Below are 22,525 nucleotides of genomic sequence, written 5' to 3'. Positions count from 1 at the left end.
TGATCTTTTGCTTAGGTTGAGGAACCCTATTTCATCTTCTTTTGTTGACCAACATTAATTTATAGGCTATTGACTTAACTGTAATTGAAAACCTTTTTCAAGTTATGTTAAGATATTCTGAAGAGTTTACAAACTTAGATTTTGAGGCTTTGTCTTTATTTCAGAAAATACACTCATAATATAGAATATATAGATTAAATGGATAACTATTTTGGGTTATCTTTTACAGCCCAAAGCAGCCAATGTTCTTGGGGCAGTTAATAAGCCCCTTTCATCAGCAGGCAAGCAATCTCAATCTAAATCTTCTCGGATGGAAACTGTAAGCAATGCTAGTAGCAATTCAAACCCAAGCTCACCTGGAAGAATCAAAGGAAGGCAAGTAATACAAAGGTCGCTAATAGCTTTTAGATAAACAAGAAATAAAAAATGATATCTGAAATAGTACAAGTGGTTAATTGTCTTTCTCCCTACATCCTGTATTTGTATACTTTGCAGTATGATAAAATGTTGTTTTTATATAATTCTGTGTTTGTTTCTTATGTGATTTTCATTTCTACACTTGTTCAGTAAATAAAATAAATGAATGAATTAGTGTAACATATATCCTTTAGTTCACACTGAGAAAACCATGTTGAAGAATTATAGAGCATGAATAGTTAGCTTGTTTTAATGATAGTATTATATCATTTGTATTTTTACATGGATTCAGATAGCTATTTCTCCATAAGCTTTAATAGATTGCCTTGAAAACTATTTTTTCTCAAATTAACCTGCTAAATGAAAAACAGTTCTTTGAAGGAGAAAATGCTGTATTAATTGATAGAAAATAGTTCTGTATTTTGACTAGCTTAAATTGATTTAGATTGCATCTTACTAATTACATATTTTGTTAATTACAAAATGGGTTTGTATACTTCTTCCTCTTCTGCCTTTCTTTTGAATGGAAATTTTTTTTAGCTCTAAAACTGCTAAATTATGATTGCAGGCTTGTTTTTTTTAGCTAACCAGAATATGAACTGCAATAGTATAAAAACTTTGTTTAGATCAGGGGTTCTCAATCTTGGCAACTTTAAGACTTGTGGACTTCAACTCCCAGAACTCCTCAGCCAACAAAGCTGGCTGAGGAGTTCTGGGAGTTGAAGTCCACAAGTCTTAAAGTTGCCAAGGTTGAGAACCCCTGGTTTAGATCCAGAAAGAAATAGCAGAATTTATATGAAACAGCAACAACATTTCTATGAGCCCCAAATCTGCTGGGTAAAAGAATAAAACATTTAACAATATTTGGCTTGCAATTAGTTAATTAAATACTATAAGGTAATAGTTTGTTGTTCATTTACAGATAATCCTTGAGTTACGAATAGTTGCTTAGTAACCATTTGAAATTTGAACTGGCCTGAAAAGGGGGACTTGTGACCTGGATTCAAAGTTCTGATGGTCAGACCTCATTCCTCAGTCACATGACCACACTTTGGGCACTCAGCATCCAGGTCGCATTTATAGCCATTTGCAGTATCCTGCTGTGATGTTACTGTATTTTACAACAATTTTTGCCAGAAAGCAACATTTCTAGTTTTCAGCAGAATTACACCATAGTGAACCATTGGTTCATTCTACAACTGCAGCATTTGCTTAACCAGTACAACAAAAAAGTTGTAAAATCACATTGAGTCACATGATAATCCAATATTCCTGTGATGTTTAAAAGAGACTAAGAACAGTTCAGGAACAAAGTATAATTATTCTGTTTTGTGATGTAGTAGTAAGTTATTCTATAATGTGAAGTTGTTGACTCCTGGTGACTGCCTGGACAAGTCATTGCAGTTTTCTTGGCAAGATTTTGGAAATGGTTTGCCATTGCTTCCTTTCTAGGGTTGAGACAGAGTGACGGGCCCAAAATCACCCATCTGGCTTTGGGCGTAAAGTGGAACTAGAATTCAGTTTCTCATTTTCTAGGCTGGTATCATAACGATTACACCAGCCTGGCTCTATAGCAGTAGTTTACTTTAAGCTGATGCTGAAATAAAATACAGTTAGTCCATGACTTATGACTACAACTGAGCCCCAAAATTCTGTTGCTAAGTGAGACATTTGCTACATGAATTTTGCCCCCATTTTATGATCTTTCTTGCCACAGTTGTTAAATGAATCACTGCAGCTGTTAAGTTAGTAACATGATTGTTAAGTGAATCTGGCTTTCCCATTGATGTTGTTGCCAGAAGGTTGTAAAAGATGGTCATTTTCCTTTTCTTCTGTTCAGTTGTGTCCAATTCTCAGAGACTGCCTGGACAAGGCCCTGTAGTTTTCTTAAGAAGGATTTTGAAAGATGGTTTGCCATTGCCTCCTTCCTAGGGCTGAGATAAAGTGACTAGACCAAGCTCACTCAGCTAGCTTTGTGCCAAAGGCAGGATTGGAATTCATGGCCTCCTGGTTTCTAGTCTGATGCCTTAACCTCTCACATTTCCTTATTTTTTATAGATGAGTGACTGCCACTTTAATAATAACAGTATAGTTCTAATAGGAGAGAATATTTGTAGCTCAGTTGAATTGTGGAGTCCTTCTGCTGTCTGAATTTGGTTGTTTGCTTGCACACATTTCATTATCCTCCTAAGTAACATCAGTGCTAGTGAGTGTGGGGTTTCCTCCCATCATTTTGCTCCCTTTCAGGTAATGAAATGTCTACAAGCAATCAACCAAGCTGCAAAAGGTACTCCACAATGACAATAGTTTATCAGTGAAAATACAGGGTAAGGATACATAAAGTTGCTTCACTTACCTTGGCAGCCCTGTTTCTTTTCATGACGATAGGGATATTTTTGAGGCAGAATTTATATAGATGAAAATTTAATTGTATTATTTCATTTTTTTTTGCTTTGTATTTTACCCTGAAGCTGTTGTCAATTTTTGAAATATCAAGCAGCTATAAATTATATATTTTAATAATTTTGCATATTTTAATTATAATAGGCTTGATAGTACTGAACTAGACCACAGTGAAAATGAAGACTACACAATGACGTCATCTTTGCCAGGAAAGAAGAATGATAAAAGAGATGATTCTGAAATTGTAAGAATTAATAGCATTGCTTTTCAACTAATTGTAACATTATTTTTTAAAAAAATAATAAAAAATGTGAGCAATCAGAGATGTGCCTGATGATTATTCATCTAAAGCACAAGTTTTAGGAAGAGTGCCTTAAAAACGTACTTCCTTAAAGTTTTTATTCTGCCCTTCTGGTCAGTTTTTATATTATTATGCCATAAAGAAAAATACAATTCTTGAGTATTGAAATATGGAGGGTTTCAGCTTATTTGTAGAATGTATTTTCTTATGTAAGTAAGATCTAGACATATTTGATGGATGAAGTAGTGTTCTCTTTCTTCCTCAGTCAGAGCTGGAAAAGCCCAGAAGTAGAAAGAAAATGATTACAGATCCTGAAGAAAAGTTGGTTATGGATGACCTGAGCAAATTAGGACAAGAATCAAAGCTTAGAAGTAGCCAGCGAGGCAGAAAAAGAGCCGCAGTTATTTCAGAGTCTGAAGAACCCCAGTGGTCAGAGGAAAAGAGGCTAAAAGAGAGTATCTTAGAAAGTGAAGATGAACAAAACAGCCCACCAAAGAAGGGAAGAAGAGGGCGACCTCCAAAGGCAGCTATAGGAAGCATACAAAAAGAAGAATCAACAGTAAAAACATCTAAAAGAGGGAGAAAAAAAGCTGCACCAGTTAAACCTATGGAGGAGGAGGAAGAAGAGGAGGAAGAAGAGGAGGAGGAGGAAGAAGAAAGGCAAATAGACAGCATAGAACAGAAGTCAAAAGGTCGACAGAATAAAGTACCCAAAAAATCACAACAAAGGTAAGTCCTTTGTGCAGTTGTCTGCTATTTTTAAATTTAAATTGACAAGTGACTTAATTGCATATCCTTCCAAAACAGATCTGAATCATCAGAAATAAGTACAGCTGAGTCCAACCAGTCTACGCCACAAAAAAGACGAGGAAGACCACCAAAAGTTCCACCTACTCAGCAGAAGAAAGGGTATGATGTGATATCAATCTAACAAAGGGTTCATTAAATTAATTTAAAAAGTGTTCCATAGCTTAGAAGATCCTGTGAGTTCAATAAGATTCACCAAAAATAATGTTGCTTAGATGTTAAGATAGTCTAATCCTTTCCCCAAATCTTTCTTCATTGCTTAAACTTAAGAACTGTTTTTAGTGATCCCTTGGTTTGTGGCTATTTTAGAGGAGCTGGACGATCAAAACAAACAGCAAGCAAAGAAAATGAATCTAGCGAAGAGATGGACGTATTTCAAAGTAGTTCTCCCATTCACGATATTTCTCAAGAAGTAACAATGGAGGAAGAAGATGTGTCCTCAATCAGAGTAAATATGTTTATGCACATAGATTCATTTGAATGGCTATGCATTTCATACTGTTGAAACTTAAAAGTTTGTACTTTGACATTACTAAATATAGTGAAGCAGAATTGTCAGTTCTCTGTTTTAAAAATGAGACAATTTTCATTTGGGAAGAAATAGGCAATTCCATTTCCTGTAATACAACAAAATGTGTGTGTTATGTGTGTGTGTATGGGGGGAGCATGCATTACTTGTGCTTATTTTAAATCTTAGCCTTTATCCAGATGGATACCTACACAGAGAAAATGGAAAAATATTTTTAAACCTTCAGTACGATCATCATATACTGGACTGTGTTTAAGCTCATTGAATTCAACTGTGCATTTAAATGCAATTAAACTTAGTAATTAGTGGGGCAAACTTTTCTGCCTAATCCTTTTTGTCTGGTCATATCATGGAATGCTTCATCTAAATGATGTTCCAGTTAATGGATGTTTTTCCTTGAATCAATGCTGATTGAAATGCATTTTCCACTGAAAGCAGAGCAAAACAGCTAGATAAATATCAACACTGCAGATTTTTAAATTCTTGATGTTGCACCCAATGTCATGTTTTTGGAACTTATGTATGCAGAAAACCATACTTGAGGCTTCTAATTCTTGATTTTTGGCTTTCTCAGGTTCGTCGGAGAACATCTAAAAGAGAAAGACGATGAAGAGTCATGTTCCTGCCATTTTTTAGTGATGTCACTCTTATCATTTGCAAACTTTTAGGCTGAAGAGAACTGTTGATACTCACAATGGGATTGCTGAAGAAATTAAATCACTCTTTATTTCCTGCCCCTGCTTTTTGAAGCTCCTAGGTCATGAGCATAATCCACACATATGTTTATATCATTAACTATGGGGTTTTGTGAAATGTAACGTATGCTGGCTATATAGACAAAAGAACTAAAAAAACCTGTCTGTAAATAATCCTTTTTTAAAAAATATTTCTGACTTTAAAGTGCTTGTATAGCTTTTATCACGGCTTTACACAACAGTACCAGACTGTTTGGTAGAGCTATTGATTTGGAAAAAAAGACAAAAAAAAATGTAAGAATGGGTATCAAGCAATATTTGTCAGTGTCTGTATTCTTATTTTTCTTGGCATTTAACTGTGAAAAAAAATCACTTTGACAAAATAGTGACACTTGCTCTGACACTATTCGTTAGAAAATAAAAGAAAATACATTCTCTTTAGGTATCTAATTCAGTGTTTTCCTTTGGCAGTTGTCTGTCGTTGGAGGTGCCAAATTGCTTTTAAACAATGTCGGATAAAACAGTATATCCAACTGCAGATGTGTGAAAGAATAGTCTTTTAATGCACCTCAGTATTGATAACAGATTTCTCTGGAATTCTTGTGGCATTGAGCATTTAAAAGAATTTACTATTTTAATTTTTAAAATGTGTTATTAAATAATGTAACGAAATCTGATCCTCATATTTTCCCTTATTAGTTTTTGTTAATCTGCTGTATCAATAAAATTCTGTAACTGAATTTTTAATAGTCTAGTATGTCAATGTGTATATTCCCTCCTGAACATTATGTTCATCAAATTATTATGTTAAAATATGAGACCTAATATCTGAGCTTTAGTGAAAATACAGGTTTTATTACCATGTCAATCAGAAAATTTTATTGATGCAGTCTGTCTTTATAAAGCTGTTTTTTCTTCAGAGCCAAGTGTTTTGTATATCACAGTAAGTTGCATGTTTATGAAAGAAATGTAATGGAATTGCAATGTAATTTTTAAATTCTTATCTAGAAGATGCTACATTGACTCATGAGAAAATCTTTTACCAAGAGTCTATTGTACCTTTTTTTGGTTAGCCAATATTTTTATGTTTGTGTGCTTGGATATAAGCATGGACAGTTGGAAGATTGAAGTAATAAGAAATGTGTTTGCATTTGAATGATCAGTTGCAAAATATTTCAGTCAGGGTATTCAAAAATTTGTATGACATTTCAGTATAAGTTTTACATTGAAGTGATTGAACTTTGTTTCTTTGGTAGAATTACAGAAAATAGAGGAGAAACTATTTTAAAACATTGTCATGTATGCAGTTTTCCAAACTGTGTTTGAACCAAAATGTATAGGTTACTATTTATGCTTAGCCATGCACATTTTACGGTTTCCTATGCTGTTTTCCTCCTTTTCAGTAGCAGTGTAAGTGAGGAATTCAAGTTTTAACTTATTAATGTTGTATCTCATGGAATAATGGAGCATTGTCATAAGTTAACAAAGACATCTATGTTATAATTCCAAGGGAATATATGTATCCTGGGAAAAGATGAAAAGATACCATGATTTGAAAACATGTTTGCAAGTATATTTTTTAGAGGAAAACCAACTTTTTTCTAAGCTTTTTTATTATAATTTGTATTGATTTTTTTTAAGCCACAGCAATAGACAAAGGCAAACAGTTTGTGTTTATCAAGCTGTTCTACTTAAGTGCTTTTCTAGTAGCTCTTTTAGCTAGTAATTATTATTCTTGAGCTATATTGTATTTTTATGCCCATAATTTTGGGTAACAGCAATCAAAAAAATATTAGCTAGAGGTGGTTCTGAAGACTACAAAGTTGCCCACACAATGTAACCTCAATGGTTCATAAAATTTAGCAGTGCAAATTAAGAGTTTTTATATCTACAAAATAAAAACATAATGTATGATATTATCTTCACTGATAACATTTCACTGACATCATTTTGCAGAGTATATCTAAACCATTTTATATGAAGTATGAAACATTAAAAACTGTTCACAGGCTTTTGAAGATTTATTTGCATGAACATAGTTTGATCACATTTCCTTAATATTGCTGAAATCAGTTAATCATAAGATGTTAATGTAAATTAAATATATAATTTGACATTCGAAATGTTTATTTCTTGGAATATAATGTGTACTTAGGAAAATAGGTGCAGATGGGACAATATGTTAAACTTTTTAGGTTTTATTCTCAAACAAATATAATGCATTGCGTTGGGATTTTAATACAGTTAAATGAAGTAAAATAATACATAAAGAGACTGGATGCTAAGATTCAGTCAGTATTCATTATGTTCATTTTTTGGTATGTATTACATTAAACAAAAATTGAGCTCACTGTTAAATTCAAGCATGAAATTCTTATAATATTACAGTAAGTTATCTTGCTGCAAACTGCAGCCTTCATATTTGTACATATAAATTACTTTATTTTTAAATTGGCTGTTTTCTTTGAGTGACTTAATTTATAAAGTTGGCTTGTTTTTCTAATATTTTTCTTTGCACCAGTTTCAAAAGATACAAATATGTTTGACAAGTGTTTAGATTCTAATGCTCTTTTTGTAAGGAAATAAAAAAATGTACTTTAGTGAGAAGACTGGAAGATGCTCAGAAGAAAACCATCATAGTTTGTTTACTACAATGTTTGGTAGTACAAACATTTTCTTACTATTAGATTTTCCTACAGTTATGCTGGTGATGAACAGCATATTTTTCATCAGTTTGAACCTTGTATTTAGTACGGGCCACTTAATTATGGTGATGATGTCTCGTTAAATTGTACAAGTCACGCACAGCCACAGTGATAAAAGAATATATCAATTTAGTGTGGTAACAGATCACAGTAATCTGATGATACTCAACCTTGAGATCTATTAGTAATTCTCATTTCTTTAGTATGGTTTTATTGTTTCCTATTGTACAAGTTTTCACTGAGCAGTTTATACTGTAGGAGCATTACAGAGCTTTGAGATTTCTGAACACATATTGAACAATCAATCCTGATTTATTCAAGTATGTGTTTATTAAACTTGGTAGTTTTAATAGTTTATTCCTTAAATATTTCTTGTCATAGGTATGGGCTGGATTTCTCTTGTTTTATTTTCATACCATTGAGGTGGAATGATAAGCTTTTACTTCTGCTAAAAAAAAAATGTTGTGCTCTTCTATTTTATTTAGTGGGTTTATTGAGGAAGTGCTAAGACTCTTATGTGATTTTTCCAGCACAAAATATTAGGAAATAAATTGAGTTTAAGGTCTTGAAAATTCAGAGAAGTAAGAATCGGAAATGGGAACACTGCCCCCTGTTGAAATATAGAACATTTTTAAAAAAAATTGTGCTTATGCCTTGAAATTGTTTGATATAAGCACTTTGTTTGATATAAGCTCTGATGGCTCTGCTACTTCTTCACTGGCTCCTCTCACTGTTTTCAACAATATCATTTACATCAGAAGGTGTTAGTCACATTTGTGCAAATTCAGCTTTCTCTACTTTGTCTACTATTTATTTCTGCTGTGGACCTCCTGCCAATTTGTTGTATTCCAGGATTATATTCTTATTGTTTCATATATGATCTTGCAGCTGCTTGTTTTCGGCATCTGGATATGTTGGCTGTGCCCTCATTAAAGAGGAACCACTCATCATTAAGACTGACAAGGCAAGCTACCATGTATCAACAGCCAGCAAACCCCACTCTCCCTCCCAATGATGATGTTATCAAGCATGGTAATGAAAAGTCTGCAAGAAAACAAACTCAGTTCAATTCTGAGCTGCATATATTTTATGTTGGAAAAGATCGTCTTTATTTGAACCTACTGTGTCTCTAGAAAGATTTGAACATTTGTATATTGCAGTGATGGTGAACCTTTTAGAGACCGAGTGCCTAAACTGCAACCCAAAACCCACTTATGCATCGTCGGGTGCCGGGTGGGCGTGGCCCATTGGGTGGGCATGGCTGCGGTGGTAACGGCAGACTGGGTGTGACTAAAAAGTTCAATCAATCTCAACTTTGCAAGATCTTTTTTTTCCCCATGAGAAGTTGAAATTGACTGATTGATTGAACCTTTTTTTTTTTTTTTTTTTGCACATGGTGGCGGAGGCCTAAAGCGAAAAGGTTTTGTAAAACCCAGCTGAAGGCTTAGGACTGGGGCAACGGCACGTATACCCACAGAGAGGGCTCTGAGTGCCACCTCTGGCACCCGTGCCATAGGTTCACCACCATTGGTATATTGTCCAGAAGAACAAGTATGCTTTTTTGTTTAAACATCCTTCCCCATTTTCTTGGAGGTTTCACAAAACAAATTGCTAAACTTTCTTGCACTTTGGTAGAAAAGGAAAGCTGCAGGTTAGACAATTACAGGAGGTATTTCTATTCCACTGTTACTGCATCTTTACAGTGTTTTACTTCACTCAGCCTAACGTTACTTTCAGAAGTTGTAGAACTCTTATGCAAAAAATCCAAAAATATAAGCCATCTTGGAACAAGGCTGTTTTCATTCCCAGGCTGCTTTTGCTACATTAAATCAAATTTTTATTATGGTCATAGACCAGCATAATAAAGATGAGGTACACTCATTAAAAAATATACATCAAGAGTAAAAATAAAAATCTAAATCTTAAAATGGAAAAACTACAAGATAAAGAGATATATGAATTAAAAACTAAATGTATATGTAAAAAGGAAGAATCTAAAAGAATTTAAGCCAGTTTGGTGTAGTGGTTAAGACATCAGACTGGAAACCAAGATACAGTGAATTCTAGTCCCATCTTAAGCACAAACCTAGCTAGTGACTTTTGGGCAGTTGCTGTTTTCAACCTTAGAAAGCAGGCAATGGCAAATCACTTCTGTAAAACCTTGCCAAGACAATTGCAAGAATTTGTTCAAGCAGTCCTTGCCTGAATAAAAAACCGGCAGTAAAGGTACACAAAGAAAAAGCTAACATAAAGCAATGGTAGAAACATTAGATGGGTATAGAGAAACAAAAGGTTAATATGTGGAGGACTATTATCAAGTTACAAGGAACTCTAATGTAGAGAAGTAGATGCTCATTAAATCTTGTTTACAGTACAGATCATCATTCAATGAATTTTCAGAATTGCTGCATAGAACTATATTGTATGCTATAGCAGGAATGTATCTGAAGGCAACAGGATGGTTATGCTGCAATAGTGAGATGAGGCTAGTACAAATGTCTCTGTAGCATAGGCATTGGAGAAGTATATGCTCTGTTGTTTTGGCGTCTCCAAAATCACAGGGGTGGTGTCTCTAGGCAAGGAATCTTTCTGTCTTACAAGGATTCTCAAGAACTGGGCCGCACAACTGGTGGACAAGCATGCATACACAACTCCACTTGCATGGGCAGTGGATACTCACACACATGCCTGCCACTCACACAGAACAATCTCCTCTCTTCCTCCCCCCCAAGGTTGCCAAGCCGGAAAGTTTGGAGAGCGCTGCTGTATTAGCTTTCAAGGACAGTTGAGGGGAGGGCATGATATTGTGCCAGGGTAAAGACCATTCTCTTGTTTAGATGCTTTAAATTTAGTTAAGAATGACACCTTTCTTCATAGCATCTCTTATGCAGGAGGAGGTCCAGAGTTTTGGTTTATTATTGGATACATAAGCCCAGTAACTGGTAGGAAGATTTCTTTTAGTTTTTAGTACAGTCTTTTGGGTAATACAATTGTTGACTCAGGGGACGCTATTATTACAGGTTAGATCCTGGTGGAGCACTTGGGCAAGATTGTTATAATCCTCTAAGAGTGCATCAGGTGACTTAGCTGATGTCTGGGCAGATAAAAGGCATTGTAGGTGATCTAAGGAGAGGAACTCAATTATCACTTGATTTAGGCTGAGGGTCAACTTGGATAAACAGTAAGTTATTCCTGCTGGCATTATTAAAGATTGCTAGCAGCTCTCAGTACATGTCTCTTGAGTGAGGAGATTTAATTGAGCAGGTTAGGAAGCTATTGCCATCAAATTTAGACATAACCTCTAAATTTGGTAAAAAAATAGTAGGTACCTAGAATCAGTCATTATTAATCATTCTGAAGCATGATTGGTAAGTGAATTCAGCTAGATAGTCACTTTCCAGGACTCCATTTAAAATGTGAAAGTTTAGCCTGAAGGCTCTTGTGCCAGCCAGAGACCTTGTGTAGATTCAATTTCTGATAGTTTGAGCAATGGGTGAGGAGGAATTTATTTGAGAGAGAGACACTTGTGCTGTGCATAGAGGGTGTGATGGAATGTATGGGTGACTTTGAGGAAAGGGGAGAAAAGATGCTGTCTAGGAAAAAAAAATCAGACACAGGACCCCACACTCAATTACAATTATTAGGGATCTGCCCTAATGGATCAAGTGATTAAAAATTAAGGTAAGAAGTTTTTATTTTCAGATTTGGCAGGCTTCTGTTGATGTAGCATTACAATAAAGTAATTTAGCTCATCTAGTCGCGTATTGTGAAATTTTCATTTTGTCTTTGACTGCTATTTAGTGTTCATGGATATGCTTTGCTAGTCTCTGTTCATTTGTCCTACAGAGTGGCTGTTACTGCTGCATGATGAAAACTTAATTTCACAATACTTGGAGAAACTTAACTATAGTTTCAACTGGGAAACAGTGATCATCCAAGATCAACATTAGAATGGATCAAGGAACACCAAGACCACTCCCACCAATATTGACAGGGCAAACCACTGGTATAGAAAAAGAGTAAACACTCCCTACTCACACTAATGTTACCTAGTTTGGTAATGAAACGTCTGCAAGAAAACAGCTAAGTCCAGAGAGCACCAAGGACCTACAAGGCAGTTTCTTTTTGGTATCAGCTACTGAGAATCATCTGGATTCCTTGAATATTGATGATGTAGAGCTTCTAGAGAAATCACTGTCAGTGTCACATTCACAGTTTTTTGCATGTCCAAGTAAAAGACAACAGTACAAGATGATTTAGAAGGTGAGCAGCAGGCTATTCAAATTTAAGACAGAGCTGAACAAGTGGTAGTTGTGACCAGATCATCACAGCATACCTGCAGTCATATGATCGTGATTTGTAACCACCTCTGCTGGCTTTCCATAAGCAAAGTAAATAGGGAAACTGGCAGAAACCCTGAAGTTGCTATCATGTGAGCTCCTTGATTATGTGAACCATGATGATTAATCAACTAATAATAAAGCCAAGTAACAGAGCCCTTAACACATTTTATGCTCCAAGCCCAAGTATAATATACACAAGTTTTTAAAGCTGTGAAACGCTGTCAGGATTGTGGCCATTCTAATCTCTGAGGGGAAAATATTTCATAAAAATGCCCATTTTCTAGTTCCTGCCAGTTGATATTCTGCAGGATGCCTAATCTATTGGATTGGACTGTACAGGTAGAAACTCTTGAAAAAAAGACAGTCCCCCAGGTAACCCAGTCTCAAGTCATTTGGGGCTTTAAAGATGAAAAGCCTTTAATTGCACTGGAAACACTGGCAGCCGGTGCAATTCACAGAGTAATGTTACATGTGCCATGTAGCTGGCATCATTTATTAAAAGTTTCTGAATGCTCTTCAAGGGCAGCCTTATATATAGCCTATTGCAGTAATCTAAGCGGATAGTTACAAGACAATGGGTGATAGTGAGCAGGGTTTCCCAGTCCAGGAATGGATGTAACTAGTGCAGTACCCAAAGGTATGCAAAGATTCTCCTAACTACATTGTAAATCCCCAAATTTCACATTGGCTCTGTCTCGGTTAGTGTCATCCCATCCAGAACTAGAGATGGAAGAATCTTGTGTCTGGAAGATCCAAATACCCATAGCCATTCCGTCTTGCTGGGATTGAATTGGAGCCCATTTTGCCCCATCCAGGCCCAAACAGCCTCCAGACACTGGAATAGGATGTCCACAGCACCACTCAATGGGCCTGAAGTAGAGAGGAAACCTGAGTGTCATCCACATATTAATATCTCACACTGAACTGAACTAAACTCAGTGATCTCATGTAGATTTTAAGTAGGAGAGGAGAGACAACAGCTCTGATACTTCCCACAAAATAGGGGCCGTGGCCTGGATCTCTCCTGTTTATCAAGAACAATTGAAATCGACCCTGGAGGAAGAAGAAGAACCAGCACAACACAGTGCCACTCAGCCCCAATTCCCAGAGCCAGCCCAAAAGGATACCATGACCGATGGTATCAAATGCCACTGAGAGGTCAAGAAAACCCAGGATGGATTCACTACTACATCCTGCTCCCACCAGAGGTCATCCATAAGTGTGATCAATGGTTAAGAAGGAAAACTAGGCAAAAACACTCCAACTTGGGTTGAGACAAGATCATTTGAGGGGATCTTTAAGAACTGATGGGACATTCTTTCAAGGAGGAGCTAACTACCATTCAGACCCAATCCCATGTTCCCTCCTGCATAGATTTAATAAGCAAGGAAGGAAATGGATCTAATATACAAGTAGCGAACTAATTGTTGAGGGGGACTTGTTTACTTCCTCAGGTTCCATGGGCTCAAACTATGTTATGATTGTTATATTCCCTATCTAGCAGTATTATAGAAATTAAAACCAAATCTTTGTATGTTGAAAAAGTTTAAAAAATTCAGTGATACTTACTTTTTCAAGTGACTATATAGGAAGGTACAGTGAGAAGTTTGGATCAGTTAGAAAGCTGAGTAGTTGCAAATAATAGTATTTTAATTAAAAATCATGATTATACTTTTTGTCATGTTTATGTAGTTTCAGTATTGTTTGTATCAGGATAAACATATTTTGAAGGAATCTGTTTACGGTTACACCATATTTGACTACATCAAGAACTTATAGGATTGGCTATTGATCTTTCATGTTGAATAGAAATAAATTTCAATACAGCTGTATAATGGTTGAAATACCAAATTTGAGAAAAATAAAGGTGGTATCAAACTGTCAGAAAAAAAGCACTGGATAGATAGATAGATAGATAGATAGATAGATAGATAGATAGATAGATAGATAGATAGAATAGAGCTGGACCCTGTATCATCTCAGACAAGTGACTGACTATCCTCTTCTTAAAAGCCTTGAGTGATAAAGTGCCCACAATTTCTGAAGGCAAGCTGTTCCACTGGTTAATTGTCCTTACTGTCGGGAAATTTCTCCTTGATTTCAGGTTGCTTCTCTCTTCAATCAGTTTCCAATCATTGTTTCTTGTCCTGCCCTCTAGTGCTTTGGTGAATAACATGACCCCCTCTTCTTGGTGGCAGCCCCTCAAATATTGGAATATTGCTATCATGTCTCCCCTATTTCTTCTTTACTCTAGACCAAGGCTTTTCAATCGGTGGTATGTGTACCACCTGTGGTACTTTGTCATGTGGCAGGTGGTACGCAACAGTCCTAGAGAAGTGTAGCGGAGGGGAGGGGAATGAGCCAAAGCGAGCTAAGCATGAGGGAGAAGCAGCTGCAGCTGCAGGATTGTCTGGACTTGGCAGAAGCCCCAGAGCCAGCAGAGCTCCAGCTGATTGGCACTTCCAGAAGCAGCGCTGAGCTGGGGGTGACTGAAGAAAACGGGGGAGGAGAGGAGAGGTTATAAAAGGCGGTTTGGGCAGGAAAGGGGGAAAAAAAGACAACAGGGAAAGAGAAGGAGAGCTTAGCAGGCAGGGAGGAAACAGGGACAGGGAATAAGCAGTAGTTGTTGCTGGAAGAAAAGGTTCCCTGGTTTGTTTTCTCCAGCCAGGAGAATGCAATCAGCGCTGATGAAATAAAAAGCCGGCAACGAGCATGTCGGAAAGGAGGTGTGTTTGTTTAGTTCTGGATCAGTTGGCACCTTGATTGGGTTACCATAAGGATTTTTGTACATTTTTTACAGTGTTTTGTAATTCAGAGGCTCGGTTTTTGTGCTTTGGTTATTGGAATATTTTAGTCTGTATTTTAGGCTAGCAATGAGTCCAAAGTGTTGACTTCATTAGGTTTAATCCCTTTAAACAAATGTAATTAGTTTTACCCCCTTATCTTGAGTCTGTCTGTGGCTTTTAGAAAGTTTTCTTTGAAGGTAAACAGGCTTAATTTTGACAGGTGACACACCTGAGGCAGGTTAAAGAAAAAAAATGGAGTTTATGTGTTTCTTTATTTTGTGAGCCTTTCTTGCGTTGCACTTGATTCATGTGTCTTTAAGGGTACAGGGAAGGGATTGGGGGAGTGCATTCTTACTACACTCAGAAGGGAGAGAGAGGAAGAAGGGCTGACCAGCTAGCTCAGGGGACTACAAACTTAGCAACTTTAAGACCTGTAAATTTCAACTCCCACAGTTGAGCTAGCTGGTAGTGGTGCATATTAATAAACGGATAAATTCATCATACATTTGTCAGTGCAAAGGGAAAGTGATTCAGCAAAGGAACAACCACCAAAGAAATTAAAACTGGTACTTTCCTTTTTTTCTACAGTTTGTAATATTTTATTAGATTATAGAATAAAATACAAAAATACAAAAGCAAATAGTAGGACACAATGGGGAGGAAAAATGGAGAAAAAGAGGGGGGAGAAGGAAAAAAGAACAGACTTCCTCTGTTGCAATAGAAAGAAGCATTAACATTGAACCTCAACTTTTTACTTTTCGTAATATTATAATCTAGCCATTTCTATAACAACAAATGAATCTAATCAGTAAAACCCAAATCCCCCCCCTTTTTTTAGTCATCAGGTTTCTGATACCTTGCTAAGCACTGGTGGTACTCCAATATTGTCATGTCCTAAAAGTGGTACAATCTGTGAAAAGGTTGAAAAGCCCTGCTCCAGACTAGCCAAACTCAAGTCCTGCAGCTATTCTTCATATGTTTTAATTTCCAGGCCTTTGATCGTCTTAGTTGCTCTTCTCTGATTTTTTTCCAAACTCTCAATATCTTTTTCATGATATGGTGACCAAAACTGGCTGCAATATTCCAGGTGTGGTCTTACTAGGGTTTTATAAAGCAGTACTAATACCTCACGTGATCTTGATTCTATGCCTCTGTTTATGCAACCGAGGATTGTATTAGCTTTTTGACTGCTGCTGCACACTGCTGGCTCATAGTCAAGTGATTGTCTACTAGGACTCTGAGGTCCCTCTCAGGGTTACCGTTTTTAAGCCAGGTCTTTCCCAATCTTGTACCTTTGATTTTTCTTTGATATATATGAGTGTCATGTAGCAAGCAGTTCAGCACAATTAATGCCTTCTAAAATAATTTAATTAAACATTAAATATTGCAATTATAAGCTAAGAATTAATACAAACTAAAAAGCAATAATATAGAAAAAACAAAATTCAAGAAAGGAAAAAAATAGAAAAGAAAGAAAAATTAAGAATATACCGGTAGTAATGAAAAAGAGTAGTAATATATATAGAAATGATTTCCTCGTTAATAACAACTATAAACATTTTTAATAATGTATCACCTGCCCTTAAAGTAAATGCTCTCTTTCCATATCTTAGCTCTTATCTGTAACAAAACTCTAAAGCCTTGCCAATTAATCCTGGTCAGCAAAAGTTCATCAAGAGTTACCTCAGATAAAACATACCTGTTTTAAACTTGATCTAATAAATCATCTTTATATTCCTTCCTTTTAACTATCTTGGTCTTTAATCCCTTCAAATACTGTCCTAGAACTTGGATTTTCATTTTTTTTCTTTGTCCCTTCTCACAAAGTCCTTCTAAACCAGTGTTTCTCAACCTTGACAATTTTAAGGCATGTGGACTTCAACTCCCAGAATTCCACAGCCAGCAATGCTGGCTGTGGAATTCTGGAGTTGACGTCCACATGTCTTAAAATTGTCAAGGTTGAGAAACACTGTTCTAAACTTTAACAAGATTGTTTTGTAAATCCAATATCAGAAAGTTATCTGAATAACTTTTTTGTTTATTATGTATATATCTCTTTTAATTATTAAGAAATCAGCCAGTTTCATTGGTATATCCAGTATAGCATTTTTTTGTGTATCATTCTTGTAGCCTATCACAGTGGTGGCGAACCTTTGGCATGCGTGCCAGAGGCGGCACTTGGAGCCCTCTCTGTGGGCACGCGTGCCATCGCCCCAGCCCCGCCTCCCCCCATGGCCTCCTCACCAGCAGCCTCCCTGGAGGAGAATTGCCCCTGGATATGACCCACACTGAGCAGCGCAGCCAAGGACATAGCCGGGCAGCAGGGACATGACTCTGCCCTCACACTCCATAGCATGCAGATGATGCTGCGGGGTGTGGGTGGAGGGCGTGGCTGCCATGGTGCTGCAGGGCTACTTGGGTGATCTGCTGTGGGCCACGGAGGCGGTGCGTGTCCCTGCGGGTGGGTGGGGCGGGGGGCAGGTGGGGGCAGAGCTGGTAGGATGGGAGGCAGAGCGGGGGCAGGGGGCAGTTTTGGGGCATTCGGTTTCTAAAAGGTTTGCCATCACTGGCCTATCACTTTAAATCCACTTTCAAATCAATTTCAGTCTTGTTCAGTGAAACTGGTTCCTGTTCCAAAACATTTTTTAAACACAGTCCATCTATAATGGCAGAGATTTTTTAAAATTAATGTCTGGGTCCATTGTTCATAGATATCTTTCAGTGTATCCAAAGTTAAAATATTTTGCTCCACTCTGTATTAGTAAGTCTAATGTAAGTGTTCCTGTCCTTTTGTTGTAAATTCCTTCCTGGTTTCCTTTAATGTTCCGCCTTCAAAGTCCTATCCTATCATTTTGTGGGAATTCAAAACAATAGCATTTTCCCATGGGAAGAATTCTTAATTTCAAAATTTCAAATCCATCTGGACCCTCAATGCATTTGTAACTTTCCAAAATCAACATTTTGATCACATTTTTGCTGTTCATTTCACTAGAAAGGTTTTTTTTTTTTAAAATAACCCTTAAAGCTTATTTAAAACTTCTTTCAGCTATCTGGAGAACAAGTGGGCAATCTCACAATTTCCTTTTTCTGGACACAGTGTTTATAATTTACATGTCTGAGAATTAGCCTGTTCCACATGCTCAACGATATCACTATTGAGTCATTAAGGTTGAGAGAAAGTGACTGCAACAACAAGCCTAAACTGAGGTATCATAAAGATTTGGAAAAATTGTTATACAGTGTCTTGTGTTCCATGAGAGGAAATCATATGATCAATTCCTATTATTGTCCAAGAAGAATTCTTCAGAAATGGTGAAAGAGTATAAATGTCCTTGGAGAGAAAATAATTTGACCAAGTTCTTGTTTCATTTCTTTATTCTCTAAAGATGACCTTGACTACTGATATTTTGCTGAGCAAAGAGAAGCCAGATTTTATCTAGCATGTCATCAGAAACTAAATTAACAGTGTAAGCAAACACAGGATATAGGACTCCTAAGCAGAATGATTTTGGTAGCAGACTTTCAGCTGTGCTCTGTCATCTGCATCTTTCTAGTTTTTGATTTATTTAGTGGAGGAAAGTAAGAAATATAGTGGTAAATATAAAGAAATATGTAAATATTCTAAAGCAGATATTTAAAAGGAACAAGCTATCAAATGACATTTTCTGTCTTTTCTAAAAATGGTATTTCCGTTCCAATTTTTAAAAATAGTTCATGGTAGAAATGAGTATGAAACAAAATAGTTTCAGTAAAACTTTGAAGAGAAACTTTGAAGTGAACAAAAGCTTTGTCTTGGAGCAAATTTCCATATTTTTCAGAACCAAAACTTCAGGTAAAGTTCTGAAAACTAAGGTGACCAACCGTCCTCCTTTAGGGAGGACAGTCCTCCTTTTTAAAGTTCTGTCCTCCCTCAAAAAGTGTCCTCCTACATGTCCTCCTTTTTGATATTTGAAGACTAATCTGCAGGGCTTTTTTTTCTCATAGAATGCTCAGAACGGCGTTCCGGTATCTTTTTTTGATGGTTTTTTTTTTCAACTTTTGCATGAGCAATAGGAATTTTGAAAGCCAATAGGAATTGCTGCTGAGCGCACCAAAACACCCAGCTGGCAAACTTTGCACATGTAAGTTGTCTGCAGCGAAGGCGAATTGGCAGGAACTTTGCACTCCTCCCTGCTACCCAACTACACCACCTCCTAGTTAGTCCCAAAGATATCTGGAGGAAACTGGAGCAGCAATGCCATGGTAACTTTCTCTTGACCTTCGGCCCTGCTAGGTCAATAATGGCTGTGGGCGCAAGAGGCAGGGGCAGTGGGGCTGCTGCCGGCAGGTGTGTGAGGGGCAGCAGTGGCCGGCTGCCCCCCGTGCTGTGAGAGCTGCGGGGCCTGCTCTACACGGGGCTGTGCAGGGTGGATGGTGGTGCTGGCGGGGCGGCTGCAGGCGGGGTGTGTCGATGGCGGGCTGCCCCCCGGGGCCAGAGCCGGCACAGCTGGTGCTTTGGAAGCTGTGGGGTCCGTTCTACATGTCCAGGCAGCAGTGCTGGCGGGGTGGCTGCGGGCAGGGGCGTGGCATGTAAGCATAATTACAATATAAAATGTTATTGTTACAAATGTTTTTTATTATGCATTTATCATATTATAGTGTATTCTGTATTATTGTTGCAATGAATAAAATGTTTCTTTTATTTACGATATTTTTTTCTTCAATTTCTTTGTGTCCTCCTTTTCATTGTAAAAAAGTTGGTCACCTTATGAAAACATTCCTTTCGGAATGTTGGTGGTGTGTTGAAGTGATGATGAAAACCAATTCCAGGTTTTTCTGAAGGCAAAAGTGGTGACATCAGTTTAAGCAAGACACACATTTCTGCAGAGTTCATTGAACTCCCAACTCATGGTTTATGCTCAATTTGTGATCCTATTAAATGTGTACTGGTGCTGTTTAACATATATCTATAATCAATGCATTACAACTAATGCACTGTTGTAAATTCTGTACTTCAAAGTAAATGCACTACAGATACTGGTAACTGAGTAAAGGTGAAGTTTATTCAAGTTAAACTTGATTCTTTATGGAAGAATTTTATGTACATCATGTCTTGCTTAAATCTAATGCAGTGATCAGTGAATTTTCAACCTCAAATATTTTGGCTCAGTGTTGTCATGTTGCAGATACGTCTAGGGCCCTATAGGCCAGAGGAACTTCAAAGACCATCCCTTTAAAATGATGTTGCAAAATGCCTATTCTCTTCATTTTACCTATATATTTTGTGTTGTTTTATTTGAACATTCTTTTATAATTTCTAGTATTACTCATGTATACATATATATAAAACTTCCCTACAGTCATAGAGAAATGTCTTGAATGCAAGTGAATGTGTGACTCATCCCCAATTCTAGGTCCAAACTATTTGTGAAATGAACAATTGCAAGCCCAGTTGACTATGACTGGGTGTACTGGTAATTTCTCTGTGAACTTTAAAAAATTGCAATATTTAAATGTCCAACTCATTGGGACGGCACCAGGGTGAGAAGAAATTATAACATTATACCTCTGATATGGTTTAAAACATGAACTTCTAGAAGCAAAATCTACTGGTCCCTGTTGAGTCCGTCGCGAAATGGTAAGACACGAGAAGCAGTTGTAGTTCTCAGGAAACCTTTATTCTTCAGTTCAGCTTACATTGGAATATGGCGGCAAAAGCCCACACCTCGCAGCTTCCTTTTATAGGACTTTCCCGGGTCAATGTGTTACTTTTCGCGCGCCAGCATTTGCACATGCGCACAAACACTGGCAACAGCCTGTCTGGTCCTGGGCAGCTTGCACCTGCCCGGGACCGCCTACAACGCCCCGAGCCCGCTTGCAAGGCTCAGGACATAACAGTCCCCAAACTATTGTTTTTCACTGGCCAGTTCAGGAAGTTTCTGTATGTCCCAAAAACAAATTGAAATTTTGCATATTAATGGGCTTTTAAAAATTTATTTAGTGTAGAAGCCTTCAACCGTTTTTTAATTTGTATGGAATCTTAACATATAGTACTGATTTGTGACTCTGCATTTTCATTACTTTCAAGCAGAGAGATACTAATTTTGATTTTTCCAGCAAGAATACATTTTATATTTTGCCACTGAAAATATAATGTGAATGTAATTACTCTCATTTAACAAGAGATGTAAGTATATTTCTGTTTAAATTTGTTATTACTACTGTTAAAAGTTCTAAATACTTTCACAATGTTCTTTATCAAAGCTATTATCATCTTAACTGCAAACTTGAGTCTGAATTATTTTCCCTTTAATCAGTTCTGTATTTTCTGACCTTCATGTAAGGCACTTATGTTATCATTTACATCAATGGAATGATTGCTGTTTGTCCTGCCCATCTCCCCCATCCCAGCTTCATGCCAGGTCCAGGTCTCAGGGAAAAGAAATGAAACTTTAAAAATCATTTTTATCCAACCCTACAATGCCAGAGAACCGACTAACATGAATTATTTAATCTTAACATTATCAATCTAGAGCAAAAACATATTTAGGAGCTAATTTATCACTTTTCAGATTGTGTCATTGCCCAAAAATGGATCTTAGAAGCTCTGGTTGGACCAAATAATTAAAATCTTTTTGTTTGTTTTCAGGTATCTCTCACATTCATTATGTAGAATGGCTTTGTTAGAAGTAAAGTCTTCATCCTGATTCATCCAAGCCGGGAATAAATAAGCAAACATGGCAACTGCTTTGGGAAGAAGGTTACAGTTTATTGCAGAAAGATGGTTCTTCAGGAAAGAGCAGAGGAGAGAAGGGGCTGAGCGCATGGTGTAGTAGGTTTTTATATCCCCTCTAGCCTTTTGTTTGGAATAGTTTCCTGTTCCTGTGGCATGAACCTTGAAGCTGTTTCTGAGTGTTTGTCTAGGCCTTGATATCTGTGGTTTAATTCTATTATCATATCCTGCTTCCCAGGTGATGGGGCTGACTCCTAGAGTTTGGGTGGGGTATGCAGATCTTCTCTTTTGTCTTCTTGATTGCTCTGGCTCCAACTTTCTGATGGTTTTACATCTGCATTTGTATGGGCCTAGCTCTTGCTTGGGGCAGAGAGATAGATTTGGGGCCAGGTTTGGTTTTAAAAAGTCCTTTTGAGGAAAAATATATTTTTCTGCCCTTTTTAATATTTCTTTCTCTGGGCTAACTTCCCTCAGCTTTATCATTGTAAACCTTTTAACAGTAGTTTTTCTTTCCATTTTTCATTCTCTCTCTCCTCATTACTTAAACTGACAGCTAAAGCTCTGTGGAATGTCAGCCTTGCTAATTTGATGTTAAATTTCAGCTCTCAGAATGGGTTTTGGAGACCTGGACATCTACAGTCATCCTTAAATTCTATTAAAATTTACTAGCTATGTGTAATGCAAAAATAAAATAAAAAACAAACAGGGAAAACTTGCTTGTTGATAGTTATAAATGTAAAAAGTCTTCTGGCACTTTAAATGCTAATGATTGTATTATCAGCCAATCTTTTGGAGTTTATGGGCATTAAATGAGATGGGCTGAACAC

General features: G+C 37.0%; 1 protein-coding gene across 1 annotated transcript in view; it reads left to right on the top strand.

Moving 5' to 3' along the window:
• The window catches only part of PDS5B (PDS5 cohesin associated factor B), a 105,497-nt gene extending 97,894 nt beyond the window's left edge, over positions 1-7,603 (top strand). Inside the window, exons 30-35 of the mRNA XM_039323602.1 lie at positions 230-375; positions 2,965-3,064; positions 3,387-3,850; positions 3,929-4,030; positions 4,238-4,376; positions 5,032-7,603. Of these exons, the coding sequence (XP_039179536.1) occupies positions 230-375; positions 2,965-3,064; positions 3,387-3,850; positions 3,929-4,030; positions 4,238-4,376; positions 5,032-5,067 (987 nt within the window). The 3' untranslated portion in view covers positions 5,068-7,603. The remainder of the gene's footprint in view (positions 1-229; positions 376-2,964; positions 3,065-3,386; positions 3,851-3,928; positions 4,031-4,237; positions 4,377-5,031) is intronic.
• The last annotated feature ends 14,922 nt before the right edge of the window (positions 7,604-22,525 follow it).

The sequence above is a fragment of the Crotalus tigris genome, unplaced genomic scaffold (genome assembly GCF_016545835.1).
Source record: "Crotalus tigris isolate CLP2741 ecotype Arizona unplaced genomic scaffold, ASM1654583v1 scf7180000024280.1573445, whole genome shotgun sequence".
Lineage (NCBI taxonomy): Eukaryota > Metazoa > Chordata > Lepidosauria > Squamata > Viperidae > Crotalus > Crotalus tigris.
Note: the sequence above shows the minus strand (reverse complement) of the source record. Positions and strands in the feature narration are given on the sequence as shown.